Source organism: Nerophis ophidion, linkage group LG07 (assembly GCF_033978795.1).
Source record: "Nerophis ophidion isolate RoL-2023_Sa linkage group LG07, RoL_Noph_v1.0, whole genome shotgun sequence".
Classification (NCBI taxonomy): Eukaryota; Metazoa; Chordata; class Actinopteri; order Syngnathiformes; family Syngnathidae; genus Nerophis; species Nerophis ophidion.
Window position 1 is genome coordinate 76,170,126 of NC_084617.1, and position 24,694 is coordinate 76,194,819.

Genomic DNA, 24,694 nt, shown 5'->3' on the forward strand with positions numbered 1-24,694 from the left:
GCGAGAGTTGACAAGTATGTTGCTAGGGCGAGAAAGCCATACAAAGAAGGTGAATTCATTAAAAAGTGCATGTTAGATTTTTCTAAGAAATATTTTCCAGCCTCACCCAGTTTCTGCATCCAGTGGCCCCCAGGTAAATTGAGTTTGAGACCCCTGCTCTAGAGAACCTTTTTGGCTGAGAGAGACAATAAGCCAAATATTTTAAAATATATTTCCCTAAGAGCCATATAATATTTTTTTTAACACTGAACACAACTAAAAGCGTGCATTTTTAAGTAAGACCAACATTTCCAGAGTACAATAGTTCTCTTATTCTTTGTATCAACATTGTTATTCTGAAGTTAACTGTTGAGGGGGAGTGGCCTGCGGGCCTGCAGCTAAGCGGGATGTTGCCAGGATCGGCCTCGAAATCAGCGACACGTGCATAGATGGCCCACCTGGGCCTTTTTATCTAATCACCTGTCGCCCTGTTATAAGCATCAGCCAGGAGGTGAGACAGGATTGAGGCTGGAGCCAGAGCGCGAGTGAGGACGAAAGAGAAAAAGACAATTGCTGGAAAGCAACTGAGAGAAAAATAAAATAAAACAATATTGTAACCCTAAAACAGGCTCTTGGTGGTCCGAAGAACCCCCAGGAGGGCAAGCCCCACACTAACCAATAATAAATCAATCAATCAATGTTTACTTATATAGCCCTAAATCACTAGTGTCTCAAAGGGCTGCACAAGTGAAGTGAATTATATTTATATAGCGCTTTTCTCAAGTGACTCAAAGCGCTTTACATAGTGAAACCCAATATCTAAGTTACATTTAAACCAGTGTGGGTGGCACTGGGAGCAGGTGGGTAACGTGTCTTGCCCAAGGACACAACAGCAGTAACTAGGATGGCACAAGCGGGAATTGAACCTGCAACCCTCAAGTTGCTGACACGGTCACTCTACCAACCGAGCTATGCCGCCCACAAACCACTACGACATCCTCGGGCAAGGAGAACTCACACCCAGTGGGACGTCGGTGACAATGATGACTATGAGAACATGATACTGTGATACTGATGATACTGATGACTATGAGAACATATGAGAACATGATACTGTGAAAGATCAATCCATAATGGATCCAACACAGTCGCGAGAGTCCAGTCCAAAGCGGATCCAACACAGCAGCGAGAGTCCCGTTCACAGCGGAGCCAGCAGGAAACCATCCCAAGCGGAGGCTGATCAGCAGCGCAGAGATGTCCCCAGCCGATACACAGGCGAGCAGTACATGGCCACCGGATCGGACCGGACTCCCTCCACAAAGGAGAGTGGGACATAGAAGAAAAAGAAAAGAAACGGCAGATCAACTGGTCTAAAAAGGGAGTCTATTTAAAGGCTAGAGTATACAAATGAGTTTTAAGGTGAGACTTAAATGCTTCTACTGAGGTAGCATCTCGAACTGTTACCGGGAGGGCATTCCAGAGTACTGGAGCCCGAAATGAAAACGCTCTACAGCCCGCAGACTTTTTTTGGGCTTTGGGGATCACTAATAAGCCGGAGTCCTTTGAAGGCAGATTTCTTGCCGGGACATATGGTACAATACAATCGGCAAGATAGGATGGAGCTAGACCGTGTAGTATTTTATACGTAAGTAGTAAAACCTTAAAGTCACATCTTAAGTGCACAGGCTAAATTACTTCTTACCATTAACACAACTTCTTGAACATAAAAAAGCATGAGAATGTTTTATATTTTGAACGTTATTTTTAACACTGTGATTACAAGTGGAATTATTCATTACTTATCCTGTTAAGCAGTGTCAGCTCAGATTTATCTGAGAGCCAGATGCAGTCATCAAAAGAGCCACATCTGGCTCTAGAGCCATAGGTTCCCTACCCCTGCTCTAGAGGAACCTGCTGTCTTAATCACCCAGCAAGAATGCACAAACTGAACTTTAAAGCAGGAATATTTTGTTAAATGAAGCGTTTAATGATGAAGTTAAACGGATGTTCCCAGGTGCAGGCTGCTGACGTACGCAGAGGACCTCCCTCAGATATCTGTGGTGTTCATCTTCGTCAACGAGGCTCTGTCTGTGATATTGCGCTCCGTCCACAGCGTGGTGAACCACACCCCGGCACACCTGCTGAAGGAGATCATCCTGGTGGATGACAACAGCGACAGTGGTAAGCACTGCTTCGTTTAACCTTCCTCTTGTGTTGGCTTTCTGTTACCATCTCTTATGTTAACGGGTGGGTTTTGACCCATGTCTTAAATGAGCTGTAAAATGCACTAAAAACAATTCTCTATCATCCAATTTGTTTCTCATCTCTTGGTTACCTCGTTAGGCTTCCTTATCCTTGAAAATATTGGTTTTAATATTTTTGGTTTGGGCCATTGGGCCTTTTTTTGTCAGTATACCCCTCCATTTCAATTTTTAAAAATGGCAAAACGAACCTCAAGAGAATCATATACATAAAAAAAGGTTGTTGTGTTGCCTAACTATTACTAAGGGGTATTAGAACACATCTCTTAAATAAATGGGTTTTATTTATGTTTTCATTTTAAGAATTTTATCTATAGTAACATTTTTGGTGTTACGGGTCAATTTCGACCCATATATATTTACTTCAAAAAAAAGGCTAAAACTTATTTTTTTCAGCAACAGAAATCCAACGGCGTGGCGCAGTGGGAGAGTGGCCGTGCGCAACCCGAGGGTCCCTGGTTCAAATCCCACCTAGTACCAACTTTGTCACGTCTGTTGTGTCCTGAGCAAGACGCTTCACCCTTGCTCCTGATGGGTGCTGGTTGGCGCCTTGCATGGCAGCTCCCTCCATCAGTGTGTGAATGTGTGTGTGAATGGGTAAATGTGGAAGTAGTGTCAAAGCGCTTTGAGTACCTTGAAGGTAGAAAAGCGCTATACAAGTACAACCCATTTGTCATTTATTTATTTAACATCAAACAAACAACAACCAACAACCAATCAAGCAAATGAAACCAAGAGAAATAGATTACTAGTTCCAAAACTAATAAAAAAATAAAATCAGAGTGGCAAAAAGTGACACTTTTAGTGTCCGTCTTTTGTTTGTTTTTGTACAGGATAACAAGGTCAAATGAGAATCCAGTAAAGCTCACATGATTGGGAGAGGAGCTGGCTGTCAGTGTGTTCAGTTCTGGCTCTTATCATTGCTTTATCATCTTATTTTTATAACTGGGTCGAAACCGACCCTAACAACACCAAGGGCATAGTTTCTACCAGAGCATTTTATAATTTAGTGAAAAAAATTAAAATGTTCTATTTTGTTGACAAAGAGGTTCCTGACAAAGTCAAAAAGCTTTGATGCAAAAAAATAAATGTATGTGGTGTTTTTATGCATTTAAAATCTAAAACGGGTCGACCCTAACACAAGACGAAGGTTAACTCAATTATGAACCTGGGAAATAATTACATTCTTATTAGTAATTGTTAAACTTTTCCTCAATGGTATCTTGCTGCTGTCCGAAGAAAAACATGTAACTCATATGCCACGTCAGACGTTCTAATATTGTTATGAAGCACGGTTTTCTGACTACTACTAAGTAATATTAGATGTAAATTATTAATGTTGATTTAGAGAGTGTCAGGTTCAAACACTGATGACATCTATAAATCAGACAAGAAGCAAGGAACCAAGCAGAGACAAAGTTCAATATAGCTCATGAGGAGAATGCATGGCGCTGAACACTTAGTCACAGTCTCGCCCTACGCTTCAAGGTTCAGCTCCCGCGTCCCTCTTTTTATTCAGAGTCCCCCAGTCAACATCACTGAGGCCGCTCTAAAAGGAGTGGTCACATATATTATACAAAGCAGGTCCAGTATGTGACCGAATTGGTTGGGTGCCTTGGGATTTCGCCTTGTCTCCACTTCGTCTGCGTGTTGTCATCTTATCTTCGTTGAGGTCATTGAAGTCCTTGGCTCCTAGCGGACTAATACAAAGATACCATCTGTGGCTGACGCCACTCCTCAGACAAGAAGTTTGGTCCTTGCATTGATTAGAAAAAGTCTAACTTGAGCACAATAGCTAATAGCTAAAACAAAAGACTTTAAGCATACTAAAGTTAGTGTGATAATATATACATAATGATTCTAACAGAGAATTGAAGTGTATGTTGTTTATGTTGTTTACAGTTATTACACCACAAAAAGGTCAAGATTTGTGTTTGTTTGAGTCTTGGTTTCAAGCTTTATCTCCCCTGACTCTCCTTTGGTATCTTTCTTTGAATCGCTCGTTCATAGTTGTGTTATTATGCAGTTTTCCTTTGGGTATCAATTGAATAACATTGCTAACAATATTGTGAATAAAATATTGTAAGTTAACCTCTTCTCACTACGGCGTTTACCAAAGGCATGCGGTAAATTTAGGCCTGCGCTTAAAAATTTGAGTGCGATGTAAGGATACCATCATGAAAAGCTCATTTAATAAAAAAAACGTTATTATGGTCTTACCTTTACTTATAAATGAAGTCCATGCGCAGCTCCTTCTGATCAAAAGCATCGATAACTTGTTTATAGAAGTCTTCCTTATCTTTCTTCAGTTTTAAACGTATCTCTGTCTCGTTGGAGATCTTCTTTTATTACCTCCTGCTTCGATTGAAAGTCCAGTTTAGAAAACTGTTTTATTTTAGATATGTAATCCTCCATGTTAAAAGTGCAAGCGAGAGGAAAAAATAAACACACGCTGCTCACTCTTGCTGCTTGTTGTCACTTCTTCTGCAGCCGAGTAGTCGCAAGAAGGATCACTAGCGCCCTCTACCACCAGGAGGCGGGAGTCATTTAATGACTCATTTTTGACACACGCAGCCACGGTATATTAATAAAACATAGCTGCTTACTGTTCTTTTTAGCATATTCAATTGCTCGGACCTTGAATCCTACTGAATAGCTCTTAATCTTCTTCTCTTTATGCGATTTCAAATGGTTGAAATCAGCCTCCTCCATTTTGAAAACGATGACAGGTGAAGTGTCACTCGTGACGTGACGAGTTTGACCCGGTGGAAATTCTAGGCATATGCTAATTATTTGACGAAACGAGTTCGACCTTGCGGAAATTCTCGACATGCGCTAATAAAAATAATATTTTGTGAAACGTGTTTGACCCGGCGTTAATCCTGAGCCGGCGGTAATGCTAAGCACTCGCTAATTATTTTGCGAAACGAGTTTGACCCCGCAGTAATTCTAGCCAGGCGCATACTATATACCCGGCGGCAATTCAAGGAAATACGGTAAATGTTATTAGTCGTGGTTCTCCCGATTCAGAGACTCTAGAGAAGAGTAATGTCTGCATTACTCCAATGTTTGCCATTTTAATTGTTTTATGTACTTAAAGGTCCATGCGATAGTATTTTTGATGTAGTTTGGATTCATCCCAGTTATGTTTAGTTTGATTCTCACACAATAAATCGTCGATTGGCACATTTCCGTGACACCTAGCCTGCATTGATTCACTTACACCGCACTCATAGATTCCATCACGTGGAGATTAGCCGTTACCATGTAAACCCATATAGACCATAATGGATAATTTGATGGCTTTCTGTGTCTGAACTGGCCCACAAAAAAGTCCACCAAGATGTGCTTCAGCTTCCGTGTGACCTTGAACAGGAGCACATAATGGGAGGATGCATTTGGCAGACCTGACAATTTTAGTGCTCTCTCTGCACTTTTCTTTCTCTGAGTGAGTAACAGGATGGAGAACCCTGGGGGGGCGGACTCCTTATCTACGGGCTCCAAAACAGCTTTAAAATAGAAAACACACAGAGATGTCAGAACAAGAGTCATCCTTTACAAAACAATTCCGTAGTACTGTTTCCATAGCGATGAGAACAAACTTTGTGTTCTATGCGACACCCGCATCGGGCAATGATGCTCAAGTCCACATCCCTTAGTGTTTCTTGCTCAGAGGGGGAGGGGAACTGCACCGGATTACACTTGGCCCTCCTTCACTCAGCGTCGTCGACCTCTTTTAGTTTGGCAAAGGAAGAAGGAAACTGCAGAAAATAAGTTGAAGGAGAAGTCACACATTGAAGAGCTAACCTTATTGGGACTCTTGAGGAAAAACAAAGCCGTCATCCATCCAGCCAGCCTGTTGGTTGATCACGTGGAGCAGGGACAGGAACTCCTGAACAAAGCGGAGGTGGAATGTGCCAGGGTTGGCCTCAGACTGAACGCAAAGAAAATCAATCAATCAATCAATGTTTATTTATATAGCCCCAAATCACAAATGTCTCAAAGGACTGCACAAATCATTACGACTACAACATCCTCGGAAGAACCCACAAAAGGGCAAGGAAAACTCACACCCAGTGGGCAGGGAGAATTCACATCCAGTGGGACGCCAGTGACAATGCTGACTATGAGAAACCTTGGAGAGGACCTCAGATGTGGGCAACCCCCCCCCTCTAGGGGACCGAAAGCAATGGATGTCGAGCGGGTCTAACATGATACTGTGAAAGTTCAATCCATAGTGGCTCCAAGACAGCAGCGAGAGTCCCGTCCACAGGAAACCATCTCAAGCGGATCAGCAGCGTAGAGATGTCCCCAACCGATACAGGCGAGCGGTCCATCCTGGGTCTCGACTCTGGACAGCCAGTACTTCATCCATGGTCATCGGACCGGACCCCCTCCACAAGGGAGGGGGGGACATAGGAGAAAGAAAAGAAGCGGCAGATCAACTGGTCTAAAAAGGAGGTCTATTTAAAGGCTAGAGTATACAGATGAGTTTTAAGGTGAGACTTAAATGCTTCTACTGAGGTAGCATCTCGAACTGTTACCGGGAGGGCATTCCAGAGTACTGGAGCCCGAACGGAAAACGCTCTATAGCCCGCAGACTTTTTTTGAGCTCTAGGAATCACTAATAAGCCGGAGTCATTTGAAGGCAGATTTCTTGCCGGGACATATGGTACAATACAATCGGCAAGATAGGCTGGAGCTAGACCGTGTAGTATTTTATACGTAAGTAGTAAAACCTTAAAGTCACATCTTAAGTGCACAGGAAGCCAGTGCAGGTGAGCCAGTATTGGTATATATGTATGTATATATGTATATAAAGGTATATACAGTACAGGCGTAATATGATCAAACTTTCTTGTTCTTGTCAAAAGTCTAAGAAGACTGAGGTAATCACCTCTAACCTACACATGGACCACCCGCAAATAATCAACATCAGATTGCAACGCTCTGCGAGAAGTCAATGACTTCAAGTACTTGGGTTCCTGGATGAACTCCCCAGAATAAGACCTTGAGTCACTAGCAAGGAGGGCTCTGAACGGTATGTCAAGAGTGTGGTGCTCGAATCTCCCCTGACACATAAAGCTGAGTTGATTACACGCCACTGTGGAGTCTGTCCTCCTGTATGGCTGTGAAAGCTGGAGCCTGACAGAAGTCCCTAGATGGGTGCCACACCAGAGTGATACGGGCTGATCTGAATGTGGACCAGAACATCCACGTCACCAACTGCCGAGACTCAGCAAGAAGGTAACAGCTAGGACAATGAGGCTGGCCGGCCACTGCCACAAACATCAGGAGCTCCCGGCCAGCAGGCTGATCCTATGGGAACCAACACACGGGCATCGAACGTGAGGATGTCCCGCGCTAATGAACGTGGACATCCTGAAGAAAGATGCGGGAGCTGAAAGCTCTACAGAGCTGGCCGGGTGAATGGAGAACCGGAATGACTGGAGACTCCGATGGAAGCTTGTCTGAGGACGACTGAAAGAGATCATGATGAAGTAAATTAGTTCACCTCCACTCAATTCTTTTCACTCGACTGAAGTCTCATGAAACATTATATTATTTATTACTATACACATACTTTATTTAATCGAAACATGATTTTAAACAACTTATCGGCCATTCTCACATGGCACATAACCTCTAATGTACGTGGCTCACCTTCGACAGCGTCTTCTCACAGTCATCTTTGTTGTAGCGGTGTAGCGTGCAAGGACAGAAGTGGAAGAAGTGTCAAAAGATGGCGCAGACTGTTTTAATGACATTCAGACTTTGCTTCAATCAATAACGGAGCAGCATCTCCTCATCCGGAAACAACAACAACAACACCGGAAATGTGTCCCGTGAAAAAACGTCCGACCTGAACTCTCTAATAACTAAAGTTCCTTGGGCAAATAATGTCAACTCACTACACCGGTATGTTTTAGTGCTTTCATGGCGAGTTCACGGACAGATATAAGTAAGAACTTTACACTACTTTAAATTAGAAATGGCAACAGTGGAGGATGAATGTCACATAACAAGAAGAAAGAGAAAAGAAGAAACTTATGCACTACGGTGTCGGTACAGACTACAAAGGTGGATGCGCGCATTTTTTCAGGATTCATGCAGATCCCAAATACAGATCAGCAGGTACCAGAAGGTTAAAAAAGTTGCTTTTGAATAATGTAAAACAAAACGCCAGATAATATGTCTTACCTTATACACACATCATAATAATACTCATATGTTTAATGTGCCGACAATCCATCAAGCGGTGCGGCTTCATAGCTTACCAAAGTCCTACTAACACGTTTTGATGGATTTTTGTGCACCCTGTGTTCTATATTTTCAATGGAACATATCAAATGCTGGTGTTGTTTACTTGAGTCATATTGCCATTATATTGCAGTCTACACGTATCTCTTATGTTTGACTGCCATCTACTGGTCACACTTATCATTACACCATGTACCAAAAAAATGGCGTCGAGGTCGGTAAGCAAAATCAGAATTATTCTGTACTTTAGGCACACTGGGTTGTAAGGCGCACTGTCGAGTTTTAAGGGAAAAAAAATATTTTAAGTGCGCCTTCCATCCATCCATCCATCATCTTCCGCTTATCCGAGGTCGGGTCGTGGGGGCAACAACCTAAGCAGGGAAACCCAGACTTCCCTCTCCCCAGCCACTTTGTCTAGCTCTTCCCGGGGGATCCCGAGGCGTTCCCAGGCCAGCCGGGAGACAGTCTTCCCAACGTGTCCTGGGTCTTCCCCGTGGCCTCTTACCGGTTGGACGTGCCCTAAACACCTCCCTAGGGAGGCGTTCGGGTGGCATCCTGACCAGATGCCCGAACCACCTCATCTGGCTCCTCTCGATGTGAAGGAGCAGCGGCTTTACTTTGAGTTCCTCCCGGATGGCAGAGCTTCTCACCCTATCTCTAAGGGAGAGACCCGCCACACGGCGGAGGAAACTCATTTGGGCCGCTTGTACCCGTGATCTAATCCTTTCGGTCATGACCCAAAGCTCATGACCATAGGTGAGGATGGGAACGTAGATCGACCGGTAAATTGAGAGCTTTGCCTTCCGGCTCAGCTCCTTCTTCACCACAACGGATCGGTACAACGTCCGCATTACCGAAGACGCCGCACCGATCCGCCTGTCGATCTCACAATCCACTCTTCCCTCACCCGTGAACAAGACTCCTAGGTACTTGAACTCCTCCTATAAGTGCGCCTTATAGTCTGGAAAATACGGTACTTAGTTAAAGGAACCACAATCAAAGGATAACGTTTTTGTCATGATCTGTGGGCCGGATCATGTTTTTGTTATGTTCTGTTAGTTTTGGACTCCCTTAGTTCCTGTTTGTGCACCTCTGGGTTTGTTTTAGTTTCCATGGGGATTAATTGTTAGTTAGTGGTCAGCACACTAACCTGCTGTCAACCACTAATCAGAGAGCTATTTATTCACCTTGCTGGCCACGCTCAGTCTGGCTTCATCATTTGCGACATGCAACAGTTATGTTGGGTAAATTCCTTGTTTCCTATGTTTATTCATTCCTACAATAAGTCTTGCCTTAGCTTCCCGTGCGATCGGCATGCTTTCCTTTTGCTTGTGGTCTGATTTTAGTACGTGTTTGATTTTTGAGGACTAAATCATGTTCCTACCTGCACGCCTTGTCCGGAGTGGTCCGTCTGCATCCCGGGAGAACCAACCCCGCAGTAAGCTGCGACGCCCCCAATCGTGACAGTATTATTGTCATCAAATCGTGGAATGTTGGTTAATGCTGGTTATTGGTTCAATCTTAAAAAAAACAAAAACATTTATTTGGTTCAATCACTTTAACATGCTATTAGCATAAATGCCATGATGTGGCTATACTTCATGTATTTGCTTTTTCCATGCTAAAATCTCACTCCTGTTCCTTTTTTTTATACTCAAACTCAAATGAGTCATCCTCGGCTTAAACCTTTACAAAAAATACTAATAACGTTGCCTGAGATGGGGCAATGTCATTTAGAGTGGTTCGATAGGAATCTTATCAGATTAGAAATTGAAAAAGACATAAATGTAAATCTATTTTGAGAGCATTACAACAACAAATTGGGTGAAATGACCTTTCAACGTTGTCCTCTCTAACCACACTGTTGCAATAAATGTCCCCAACTACTGGACCCCCCATTGTGGTGGATGTATATGATGGCTGGCTATTTATACGATAACAATTACAGCATTTCCTTGAATTGCCACTGGGTGTATAGTATGTGCCTGCCTAGAATTACTCGTATTGCAAAATAATTAGCGCATGCTTAGCATTACCACCGGCTCAGGATTAACGCCGGGTCAAACTCGTTTCGCAACATATTATTTTTATTAGCGCATGTCTAGAATTTCCGCCGGGTCAAACTTGTTTCGCCAAATAATTAGCTTATGCCTAGAATTTCCACCGGGTCAAACTCGTCACGTCACAAGTGACACTTCACCTGTCATCATTTTCAAAATGGAGGAGGCTGATTTCAATCATTTGAAAACGCATAAAGGGAAGAAGATTAAGAGCTATTCAGTAGGATTTAAGGTCCGAGCTATTGAATATGCTAAAAAGAACAGTAAGCAGCTATGTTTTATTAATATACCGTAGCTGCGTGTGTCAAATGTGAGTCATTAAATGACTCCCGCCTCCTGGTGGTAGAGGGCGCTAGTGATCCTTCTTGCGACTACTCGGCTGCAGAAGAAGTGACAACAAGCAGCGATCATTTATTTTTTCCTCTCGCTTGCACTTTTAACATGGAGGATTACATATCTAAAATAAAACAGTTTTCTAAACTGGACTTTCAATGGAAGCAGGAGGTAATAAAGGAAGATCTCCATCGAGACAGAGAGATTTTAAAACTGAAGAAAGATAAGGAAGACTTCTATAAACAAGTTATCGATGCTTTTGATCAGAAGGAGCTGTGCATGGACTTCATTTATAAGTAAAGGTAAGACCATAATAATGTTTTTTTGTATTAAATGTGATTTTCATGATGGTACCCTTACATCACACTCAAATTTATAAGCGCAGGCCTAAATTTACTGCATGCCTTTGGTAAAGATTCACAATATTATTTATAGTGATTAGCAATGTTATTCAATTGACACCCAAAGTAAAACTGCTTGATAACACAACTATGAACGAGGACATAAAGCTGAATGATGTCATCATGCACGATTCCTCCCCGTTGATGTCGGGAGCTCTTGCAGCATTTCTAAGTACATTAATGATCAATTGTGCAAATGTGCAAGCTGTGTTGGATCCTTCTACTCTGGCGGACTCTTAATATGCACTTTCCCATTTCCGGAATGAGTCAGTCCCTACCTTTCATTCAAACAAAGACATTTATGATGAATGTTGTGACGCATTAGTTCCTGGAGCCCGTGACATTAAATTGGATTGAGACGTAAAACACGAATGTAATATTTCAATTGATGCACTGAGTGTGCGTCAGTCCAGTCGTTGTTGTTCACCATGTTTCCAAGAATCAAAAAAATAATGAGTCATACAGATTTGCATTTCATTAACGCATTCCACAAAATGAGATCCATCCAGTGTAAACCTGATCACATATGATGCATGTGTTATGTCTTATTATATAATGGTGATGCAAAATGATGGATTTCAGGCACTGTGGATGATCTGATCAAAGCTTTAGATTACTAACAAAACCCAAAAGCAGTGAAGTTGGAACTTTATGTAAATGGTAAATAAAAAGAGAATACAAAGATTTGCAAATCCTTTTCAACTTATATTCAATTGAATAGACTGCAAATAAAAGATATTTCATGTTTTTGCAAATAATCAATACCTTTGAATTAAATGGCAGCAACACATTGCAAAAAAATAGTCACAGGGGCATTTTTACCAGTGTGTTACATGGCCTTTCCTTTTAACAACACTCAGTAAAGATTTGGGAACTGAGGAGACACATTTTTGAAGTGGAATTCTTCCCCATTCTTGCTTGATGTACAGCTTAAGTTGTTCAACAGTCCGGGGTCTCCCTTGTGGTGTTTTAGGCTTCATATTACGCCACATATTTTCCATGGGAGACAGTACTGGACTACATGCAGGCCAGTCTAGTACCCGCACTGTTTAACTATGAAGCCACGCTGTTGTAACATGTGTCTTGCTGAAATAAGCAGGGGCGTCCATGATAACGTTGCTTGGATGGCAACATTTGTTGCACCAAAAGCTGTATGTACCTTTCAGCATTAATGGTGCCTTCACAGATGTGTAAGTTACCCATGCCTTGGGCACTAATACACCCCCATACCATCACACATGCTGGCTTTTTAACTTTGCGCCTATAACAATCCGGATGGTTCTTTTCCACTTTGTTCCGGAGGACACCACGTCCACAGTTTCCAAAAACAATTTGAAATGTGGACTCGTCAGACCACAGATCACTTTTCCACTTTGCATCAGTCCATCTTAGATGATCTCGGGCCCAGTGTTTCAGGGTGTTGTTGATAAATAGCTTTCGCTTTGCATAGTAGAGTTTTGAATTGTACTTACAGATGTAGCGACCGCCTGTAGTTACTGACAGTGGTTTTCTGAAATGTTCCTGAGCGAATGTGGTGATATCCTTTACACACTGATGTCGGTTTTTGATGCAGTACCGCCTGAGGGATCGAAGGTCCGTAATATCATCGCTTATGTGCAGGGATTTCTCAAGATTCTCTGAACCTTTTGATGATAATACAGACCGTAGATGGTGAAATCCCTAAATTCCTTGCAATAGCTCGTTGAGAAATGTTCTTAAACTGTTCGACAATTTGCCCATGCATTTGTTGACAAAGTGGTGACCCTCGCCCCATCCTTGTTTGGGAATAACCGAGCATTTCATGGCACCCACCTGTTCTCAATTAGCCTGTTCACCTATGGGATGTCCCAAATAAGTGTTTGACGAGCGTTCCTCAACTTTCTCAGTCTTTTTCGCCATTTGTGCCAGCTTTTTTGAAACATGTTGCAGGCATCAAATTCCAAATTAGCTAATATTTGCAAAAAAATAACAACGTTTTCCAGTTCGAACGATAAGTATCTTGTCTTTGCAGTCTAGTCATTTGAATATAAGTTGAAAAGTATTTGCATATCATTGTATTCTGATTTTATTTACCTTTTACACAACGTGACAACTTCACTGCTTTTGGAGTTTTCTCCAAAAATATCTTCACTTGTCTTGTTTAAAACAAATTCCAAGACTCACACATTATATTACACTCTATAATACAAGGATTCAGCATTTTAGACACATTTCAACAGTGAAACAAACAACTGTAACAATGGATATAATTTTGTGTTTGTCTTTGGTTGCTAGTTAGTCGTTAGTCTAATTGGTTCAAAGACACAAAGTTGTTGTTAACTCCCACATGTCTTTGTCTTTGGTTGACGTAGGTCGTGTTGGTCAATATTAATTAGGGATGCACCGAAATGAAAATTTAAACGCTTGGCCGAATACAGAATAATGAATGCAGTTTTTCACAATTTTTTTAATATTGCATAAATAGCCTAGAATAAATATTTAAACATGTTTTTCATCCATCCATCCATTTTCTACCGCTTATTCCCTTTCGGGGTCGCGGGGGGCGCTGGCGCCTATCTCAGCTACAATCGGGCGGAAGGCGGGGTACACCCTGGACAAGTCGCCACCTCATCGCATGTTTTTCAAATAAAGTAATTTTTTTATTCAATATTGACATTTTTTTAATATTCCAGTAGTCTTTGCTTTTCAAAAAAAAGCACAACGTTTTTCATTTATAGTAGGCCTTCAAACAAAACATGCATTCCAAAAAAAAATAAAGTGCATTAAAGTGGATAAACCATCAATCAATCAATCAATGTTTATTTATATAGCCCCAAATCACAAATGTCTCAAAGGACTGCACAAATCATTACGACTACAACATCCTCGGAAGAACCCACAAAAGGGCAAGGAAAACTCACACCCAGTGGGCAGGGAGAATTCACATCCAGTGGGACGCCAGTGACAATGCTGACTATGAGAAACCTTGGAGAGGACCTCAGATGTGGGCAACCCCCCCCCCCCTCTAGGGGACCGAAAGCAATGGATGTCGAGCGGGTCCAACATGATACTGTGAAAGTTCAATCCATAGTGGCTCCAAGACAGCAGTGAGAGTCCCGTCCACAGGAAACCATCTCAAGCGGATCAGCAGCGTAGAGATGTCCCCAACCGATACAGGCGAGCGGTCCATCCTGGGTCCCGACTCTGGACAGCCAGTACTTCATCCATGGTCATCGGACCGGACCCCCTCCACAAGGGAGGGGGGGGACATAGGAGAAAGAAAAGAAGCGGCAGATCAACTGGTCTAAAAAGGAGGTCTATTTAAAGGCTAGAGTATACAGATGAGTTTTAAGATGAGACTTAAATGAATGATTGTCCTTTTGGCAAAAGTCTGCTTAGCCACAGTAGATATGCTAATAATGTAAACAGAAGGCTCAAGTAAATCTCATTAAGTGTGTGCTTGTAACCTCATACACTTATACAGGTACACAACATATCCCACGTTGGTTGATTGCGTCACCGCGTCAAAAAATTGCGTCACACGCCACTATTCGGCCTTGTTTTTAACTCATTCCACCGAAGGCCGAATGTGGCTTTTTTTGCTACAATATATTCGGTTACCGATTAATCGGTGCATCCCTAATATTAATGTATGAAAAAACATCAAACTCGTTTTTTTCTCTGGTCGTCAGAAGAAATAAGGACGCCCCGTGTACATTTCCACGATGTCTTCCCAGGATGATGAATAGTTTGAATATTATGTGCTGGGCTCCATAACTCTCCTCTCGTGGATGCAAGCCAGGATTTTATTCGCCAGGATTGCACAGCCTCGTAATTTTTCTCCTGGTAATTATTACACATTAAGGGCCTGATCTACTAAAGGTTTGTGTGCAGTAAACATTTGCAAAGCCTCGCTATTAAACGATTCTGTTCATAACTTTTATGGACAGAATTTCTAGGCGCAGTCAAGGCGTTGAGGGGTTCCGGTTTGGTGACCGCAGGATTAGGTCTCTGTTTTTTGCAGATGATGTGGTCCTGATGGCTTCATCTGACCGGGATCTTCAGTTCTCACTGGATCGGTTCGCAGCCGAGTGTGAAGCGACCGGAATGAGAATCAGCACCTCCAAGTCCGAGTCCATGGTTCTCGCCCGGAAAAGGGTGGAGTGCCATCTCCGGGTTGGGGAGGAGACCCTGCCCCAAGTGGAGGAGTTCAAGTACCTAGGAGTCTTGTTCACGAGTGGGGGAAGAGTGGATCGTGAGATCGACAGGCGGATCGGTGGACGTCTTCAGTAATGTGGATGCTGTACCGATCCGTTGTGGTGAAGAAGGAGCTGAGCCGGAAGGCAAAGCTCTCAATTTACCGGTCAATCTACGTTCCCATCCTCACCTATGGTCATGAGCTTTGGGTCATGACCGAAAGGATAAGATCACGGGTACAAGCGGCCCAAATGAGTTTGGGTCTCTCCCTTAGAGATAGGGTGAGAAGCTCTGCCATCCGGGAGGAACTCAAAGTAAAGCCGCTGCTCCTCCGCATGGAGAGGAGCCAGATGAGGTGGTTCGGGCATCTGGTCAGGATGCCACCCGAACGCCTCCCTAGGGAGGTGTTTAGGGCACGTCCAACCGGTAGGAGGCCACGGGGAAGACCCAGGACACGTTGGGAAGACTATGTCTCCCGGCTGGCCTGGGAACGCCTCGGGATCCCCCGGGAAGAGCTAGACGAAGTGGCTGGGGAGAGGGAAGTCTGGGCTTCCCTGCTTAGGCTGCTGCCCCCGCGACCCGACCTCGGATAAGCGGAAGAAGATGGATGGATGGATGGATAGCTATTAAACGCGTTGGCAGAAGATTGCGTCTCTTAAAGGGGTCATGTTTTGATTTTGTTTTTTTCTACATTTAAAACACTTCATTGTACATTGATCAACATTTACTTTTGAATTTTAATTATTATTATCAAGACTAAAACTACTCTGCTGGAGCTGTATTGCGTACAGTAATATGATATTTTAAGTATATATTATTGTGAACGCCATCCAGCCGCCAATGTGCAGGTTGCATGGACCATTGATGAAAGACATCGCTGAGCAGGTTTGACTCTCGTTTATTATTTCAATAAACAAGTTTGTGTCACAGTCGGTCGCGACGATTTCCAGCGCTTCCTCCTCTGCTGCTCGACTCGGCTGGCCTTTCAGTCGCCGGTGACTCCGTCCTCATCTTTCGTCTGGTCTCGCTCGTCTTGTTCGTCTGCCCCGATTGCTCCTCCTTCTCCCCTTTTATACAGCAGGAGGAGATGCACGGATTGACAGCAGGTGTGTGAATTACGCACCTGGTTCTGATCGCTGCGGTGGCACTCCAGCCGCACCTCGCCTCTATGTTCAGCTGCATACTCCGCCTCCTGGCCGCCATCTTGGGTAGGACAAGTATTTGTCCTATCCCGCTGTCGGCCCGTCGGCTCTGCCTCTCCCTAATTATATACTCTACATATATAATATTACATATGTGTCATACTTTATATTGCTACTATGGTACATTTTTAGTCAACTTTTAACCTTTTGTTTTAGCCCTCTTTTTGTGCCCTTGTGTGCATTTTCCTTTCCATCCTTATCCTTTCCATCCTTTGTAACTGAGCTACTTTGTGCAACAATTTCCCTTGTTGATCAATAAAGTTTGTCTAAGTTGTTGCTGCTATATTGACATCATGATCTTGTGAGCCGCTTTCTCGCCTGGGAGATCCATCCAACCATCCATCCATCTCCTTCCGCCTATTCCGAGGTCGGGTCACGGGGGCAGCAGCCTAAACAGGGAAGCGCAGACTTCCCGTTCCTCAACCACGTTCCCAGGCCAGCCGGGAGACATAGTCTTCCCAAAGTGTCCTGGGTCTTCCCTATGGCCTCCTACCGGTCAGACGTGCCCTAAACACCTCCCTGGGGAGGCATTCGGGTGGCATCCTGACCAGATGCCCGAACCACCTCATCTGGCTCCTCTCCATGTGGAGGAGCAGTGGCTTTACTTTGAGTTCCTCCCGGATGGCAGAGCTTCTCACCCTATCTCTAAGGGAGAGACCCGCCACCCGGTGGAGGAAACTCATTTGGGCCGCTTGTACCCGTGATCTTATCCTTTCGGTCATGACCCAAAGCTCATGACCATAGGTGAGGATGGGAACGTAGATCGACCGGTAAATTGAGAGCTTTGCATTCCGGCTCAGCTCCTTCTTCACCACAACGGATCGATACAGCGTCCGCATTACTGAAGACGCCGCACCGATCCACCTGTCGACCTCACGATCCACTCTTCCCTCACTCGTGAACAAGACTCCGAGGTAGTTCAACACCTCCACTTGGGGCAGGGTCTCCTCCCCAACCCGGAGATGGCACTCCACCCTTTCCCGGACGAGAACCATGGACTCGGACTTGGAGGTGCTGATTCTCATCCCAGTCGCTTCACACTCGGCTGCGAACCGATCCAGTGAGAGCTGAAGATCCCGGCCAGATGAAGCCATCAGGACCACATCATCTGCAAAAAGCAGAGACCTAATCCTGCGGTCACCAAACCGGATCCCCTCAACGCCTTGACTGCGCCTAGAAATTCTGTCCATAAAAGTTCTGAACAGAATGGGTGACAAAGGACAGCCTTGGCGGAGTCCAACCCTCACTGGAAACGTGTCCGACTTACTGCCGGCAATGCGGACCAAGCTCTGGCACTGATCATACAGGGAGTGGACCGCCACAATCAGACAGTCCGATACCCCGTACTCCTGGGAGATCGTGAATGTTTATTCTTGTGTTTTTCAATTTTTTTTGAGCCAAAACATTTGTTTCATCGAAAACATGCAGAGGCACACCACCAGCAGAAATCATTACCAAATTAAACTCAGCAGCTGATATTGACGATAAAATGTTGTTTTCGCAATTGTTGCATATGATTTTAAACCGTCACCAAGTAACCATCTGAAAATAGGTTTAGTTTAGTTTAGTTTATTAAGGATTCCCCTTAGTCTACACCGCAGTGGGGACTATTCTTCCTGGGGTCCAGGCAAAAAAACATCACACAATCCCAAAACAAAAGATTAAAATGCAGTACAACATGATCCAATAATAAAATGTCATAATACAAAAACAGCAACAACAGAGAACCAACAAAATATTACATAATATTTTTCATACCAAAGATAAAAATAGCAATATACATTTTTTTAAATATATTATTGCAAAAGTAAAACAAAGAACCATTGGCCCAAAATATAGACATTAGTGTCATGATCCACTACTTGGATCATGTCATATTCTGCTTTTGTTATATCTCGGTATATTGTGTTCTGTTATTTTGTCTTCCTTAGTTCCTGGCGGCACTTCCTGTTTCGTTCCATTCCCATAGTAACGCATTTGTGTCACCTGCTTTTTGTCTTTCACGCGCACCTGCCTTTGATTATCCTCCCTATTTAAGCCTGCCTTTGTTTGTCTTTCGTTCTTACAGTGTAATTTGCTTTCCATGCAACAGGTGACGTCGCTATCCCGCGTTGTGGTAACTACCTTTATTTTAGCATGTGAGCTATTTTCCTAGCTCACATGCTAGCGTCCTTAGTTCTATCTAGCTCACATGCTAGTTCTGTTGTTTTTTTGTTGTTAGTGCCTTCGTGCAAGTATTTTTGGTTCTTAGTCTGTATAGGGCGGTATAGCTTGGTTGGTAGAGTGGCCGTGCCAGCAATTTGAGGGTTGCAGGTTCGATTCCCGCTTCTGCCATCCTAGCCGTTGTGTCCTTGGGCAAGACACTTGACCCACGTGCTCCCAGTGCCACCAACACTGGTTTAAATGTAACTTAGATATTGGGTTTCACTATGTAAAAGCGCTTTGAGTCACTAGAGAAAAGCGCTATATAAATATAATTCACTTCACTTATAGTAAGAATAAATCTTCACGCTGTGTTCCATTCCAACTGCATCCACGAGAGAACGCAACCACGCCACGATGCCAGCTAAGCATCACAATTAGTGTACAAAAGACAAACAATTAGTGATGAAAAAGTACCATCAGTCCATTTTCTACTGCTTATCCCATAATCAATAAAATACTCAATAGTCAATAAAAACAGTCATGACATTAGGTACAATCTAGAATAATCTCTCTCGTTAAAAACTTCTCCTCTTAGTCTTACTTTGAATGAACAATTTACTTTTGTTTAGTTTTTTTCGCTTCGATACTAACTGTCGCTGGACTTAAAAGAGCTTGCTTCAAGCTCCCATAAATAATCCTGACTTTATTTTTACTCTTTTTACTGACTGAGGATTAGTCTTTTCAGTTTTTTGTTTTTTATACATCCAGTGAATGATTTATGTCGCGAGCTAACTAACACATCTGTGGAAGACGTTCAAAGCCCTAGCGTCTCCTGCATGCTTATTAATTTCTCCCTCTGAAAGTGGAACAGTCAGCAATAACCCAAAGAAGCAGCCGTCTATCGTCAGACTCAGACAGCAGTTTGTGCGGCTGGATGGCTGCCTGGCAAACTTTGTTTCCAGTGATGACGAGCAGCCTGATCAGCAGGAGTGGAGAGTGCATGTTCTCATTTAACTGATGATCTGTCAAAGAAGAAATACATCAATTAGAGAGCACACAATAACTCCTGTTAAAATGATAACGAAAATAAAAACTAATTTTAAAGTATCTTAATACAGAACACAATTTATACATTTTCATTGTAAAATAATGTTGATGAATTTTTGGGTTCTGATGAACATAATAGCAATTAACACACTTTAGCTGTTGTTATCACATTCCCAACTACATGTAATGCTGATATACTTGCACACACTGAGCATGTGCGAGAGAGTTTGTTCGTCAAAAGCAAAATAAAGTCTTCCAACTACAGATTTTGTCCAGGAAATTATTTAAATAATTAGTATTTTAGATGTTATTTCAAAGCCGAGCTGCTATTAAATGTGCTTAAATGTGAAGTGTACTCACTGCATGTTCTACTACTACCTCCACCTGAATACTATCTACTGTAAACTAGGGTTGTACAGTATACTGGTATTAGTGTAGTACTGCGATACTAATGAATCATAGTCGCTACTATAGAGCCTCTGAAAAGTACCGGTCCAAGTCCAGTCCATAGTGGATCTAGTTGATAGTGTGAGAGTACAGTCCATAGTGGATCTAACATAATAGTGTGAGAGTCCAGTCCATAGTGGATCTAACATAATAGTGTGAGTCCAGTCCATAGTGGATCTAACATAATAGTGAGAGTCCAGTCCATAGTGGATCTAACATAATAGTGTGTGAGTCCAGTCCATAGTGGATCTAACATAATAGTGAGAGTCCAGTCCATAGTGGATCTAACATAATAGTGAGAGTCCAGTCCATAGTGGATCTAACATAATAGTGAGAGTCCAGTCCATAGTGGATCCAACATAATAGTGAGAGTCCAGTCCATAGTGGATCTAACATAATAGTGTGAGAGTCCAGTCCAGATTGGATCTAACATAATAGTGTGAAAGTCCAGTCCATAGTGGATCTAACATAATAGTGTGAGTCCAGTCCATATTGGATCTAACATAATAGTGTGAGAGTCCAGTCCATAGTGGATCTAACATAATAGTGTGAGAGTCCAGTCCATAGTGGATCTAACATAATAGTGTGAGAGTCCAGTCCATAGTGGATCTAACATAATAGTGTGAGTCCAGTCCATAGTGGATCTAACATAATAGTGAGAGTCCAGTCCATAGTGGATCTAACATAATAGTGAGAGTCCAGTCCATAGTGGATCTAACATAATAGTGAGAGTCCAGTCCATAGTGGATCCAACATAATAGTGAGAGTCCAGTCCATAGTGGATCTAACATAATAGTGTGAGAGTCCAGTCCAGATTGGATCTAACATAATAGTGTGAAAGTCCAGTCCATAGTGGATCTAACATAATAGTGTGAGTCCAGTCCATATTGGATCTAACATAATAGTGTGAAAGTCCAGTCCATAGTGGATCTAACATAATAGTGTGAGAGTCCAGTCCATAGTGGATCTAACATAATAGTGAGAGTCCAGTCCATAGTGGAGCTAACATAATAGTGTGAGAGTCCAGTCCATAGTGGATCTAACATAATAGTGAGAGTCCAGTCCATAGTGGATCTAACATAATAGTGAGAGTCCAGTCCATAGTGGAGCTAACATAATAGTGTGAGAGTCCAGTCCATAGTGGATCTAACATAATAGTGTGAGTCCAGTCCATATTGGATCTAACATAATAGTGTGAAAGTCCAGTCCATAGTGGATCTAACATAATAGTGTGAGAGTCCAGTCCATAGTGGATCTAACATAATAGTGAGAGTCCAGTCCATAGTGGAGCTAACATAATAGTGTGAGAGTCCAGTCCATAGTGGATCTAACATAATAGTGAGAGTCCAGTCCATAGTGGATCTAACATAATAGTGAGAGTCCAGTCCATAGTGGAGCTAACATAATAGTGTGAGAGTCCAGTCCATAGTGGATCTAACATAATAGTGAGAGTCCAGTCCATAGTGGATCTAACATAATAGTGAGAGTCCAGTCCATAGTGGGGCCAGTAGGAGATAATTTTGAGTGGATACAGGTCAGTAGCGCAGCATCAACTGAATCACATGTGAGTGGTCCACCCCGGGTTCCGACTTTAAACAGCTAGCAATTCATCTGTGGTCACCTAATAACCTCTCCACGCAGGAGAGGAGGGCAGAGCAGAAAAGAGACGGCAGATCAACTGGTCTAAAAGGGGGTCTATTTAAAGGCTAGAGTATACAGATGAGTTTTAAGATGGGACTTAAATGCTTCTACTGAGGTAGCATCTCAAACTTTTACCGGGAGGGCATTCCAGAGTACTGGAGCCCGAATGGAAAACGCTCTATAGCCCGCAGACTTTTTTTGGGCTCTAGGAATCACTAATAAGCCGGAGTTCTTAGAACGCAGATTTCTTGCCGGGACATATGGTACAATACAATCGGCAAGATAGGATGGAGCTAGACCGTGTAGTATTTTATACGTAAGTAGTAAAACCTTAAAGTCACATCTTAAGTGCACAGGAAGCCAGTGCAGGTGAGCCAGTATAGGTATATATGTATGTATATATGTATATAAAGGTATATACAGTATAGGTATATATGTATGTATATATGTATATAAAGGTATATACAGTATCGGTATATATGTATGTATATATGTATATAAAGGTATATACAGTATAGGTATATATGTATATAAAGGTGTATACAGTATAGGTATATATGTATGTATATATGTATATAAAGGTATATACAGTATAGGTATATATGTATGTATATATGTATATAAAGGTGTATACAGTATAGGTATATATGTATGTATATATGTATATAAAGGTATATACAGTATAGGTATATATGTATGTATATATGTATATAAAGGTATATACAGTATAGGTATATATGTATGTATATATGTATATAAAGGTGTATACAGTATAGGTATATATGTATGTATATATGTATTTAAAGGTATATACAGTATAGGTATGTTTATAAGTATATAAAGGTATATACAGTAAAGGCGTAATATGATCAAACGTTCAATCAATCAATCAATGTTTATTTATATAGCCCCAAATCACAAATGTCTCAAAGGACTGCACAAATCATTACGACTACAACATCCTCGGAAGAACCCACAAAAGGGCAAGGAAAACTCACACCCAGTGGGCAGGGAGAATTCACATTCAGTGGGACGCCAGCGACAATGCTGACTATGAGAAACCTTGGAGAGGACCTCAGATGTGGGCAACCCCCCCCCTCTAGGGGACCGAAAGCAATGGATGTCGAGCGGGTCCAACATGATACTGTGAAAGTTCAATCCATAGTGGCTCCAAGACAGCAGCGAGAGTCCCGTCCACAGGAAACCATCTGAAGCGGATCAGCAGCGTAGAGATGTCCCCAACCGATACAGGCGAGCGGTCCATCCTGGGTCCCGACGAGCGGTCCATCCTGGGTCTCGACTCTGGACAGTCAGTACTTCATCCATGGTCATCGGACCGGACCCCCTCCACAAGGGAGGGGGGGACATAGGAGAAAGAAAAGAAGCGGCAGATCAACTGGTCTAAAAAGGAGGTCTATTTAAAGGCTAGAGTATACAAATGAGTTTTAAGATGAGACTTAAATGCTTCTACTGAGGTAGCATCTCGAACTGTTACCGGGAGGGCATTCCAGAGTACTGGAGCCCGAACGGAAAACGCTCTATAGCCCGCAGACTTTTTTTGAGCTCTAGGAATCACTAATAAGCCGGAGTCTTTTGAACGCAGATTTCTTGCCGGGACATACGGTACAATACAATCGGCAAGATAGGCTGGAGCTAGACCGTGTAGTATTTTATACGTAAGTAATAAAACCTTAAAGTCACATCTTAAGTGCACAGGAAGCCAGTGCAGGTGAGCCAGTACAGGCGTAATATGATCAAACTTTCTTGTTCTTGTCAAAAGTCTAGCAGCCGCATTTTGTACCAACTGTAATCTTTTAATGCTAGACATGGGGAGACCCGAAAATAATACGTTACAGTAATCGAGACGAGACGTAACAAACGCATGGATAATGATCTCGGCGTCTTTAGTGGACAAAATGGAGCGAATTTTAGCGATATTACGGAGATGAAAGAAGGCCGTTTTAGTAACGCTTTTAATGTGTGACTCAAAAGAGAGAGTTGGGTCGAAGATAATACCCAGATTTTTTACAGAGTCACCTTGTTTTATTATTTGGTTGTCAAATGTTAAAGTTGTATTATTAAATAGAGGTCGGTGTCTAGCAGGACCGATAATCAGCATTTCCGTTTTTTTGGCATTAAGTTGCAAAAAGTTAGCGGACATCCATTGTTTAATTTCATTAAGACACGCTTCCAACTGACTACAATCCGGCGTGTTGGTCAGCTTTAGGGGCATGTAGAGTTGGGTGTCATCAGCATAACAGTGAAAGCTAATACCGTATTTGCGTATGACGTCACCTAGCGGCAGCATGTAGATGCTGAAGAGTACAGGGCCAAGGACCGAACCCTGGGGAACTCCACACGTTACCTTAACATAGTCCGAGGTCACACTGTTATAGGAGACGCACTGCATCCTATCAGTAAGATAAGAGTTAAACCATGACAGGGCTGAGTCTGACATACCAATTCGTATTTTGATACGCTCTAATAAAATATTATGATCGACGGTATCGAAAGCAGCGCTAAGATCGAGGAGCAGCAACATAGATGACGCATCAGAGTCCATCGTTAGCAATAGATCATTAGTCAATTTTGCGAGGGCTGTCTCAGTCGAGTGATTTGCCCTGAAACCGGATTGAAAGGTTTCACATAGATTGTTAAACGCTAAGTGCTCATTTAGCTGCTCCGCAACAATTTTTTCGAGGATTTTCGAAATAAAGGGAAGGTGAGACACCGGTCGGTAG

At 42.7% G+C, this 24,694-nt stretch overlaps 1 protein-coding gene across 1 annotated transcript in view; it reads left to right on the top strand.

The window, feature by feature from the left end:
• Nucleotides 1-24,694, top strand: part of galnt9 (polypeptide N-acetylgalactosaminyltransferase 9) — a 206,271-nt gene that overhangs the window by 49,624 nt on the left and 131,953 nt on the right. The window contains exon 3 of the mRNA XM_061907126.1: nt 1,994-2,160. Coding sequence (XP_061763110.1) covers nt 1,994-2,160 — 167 coding nt within the window. The remainder of the gene's footprint in view (nt 1-1,993; nt 2,161-24,694) is intronic.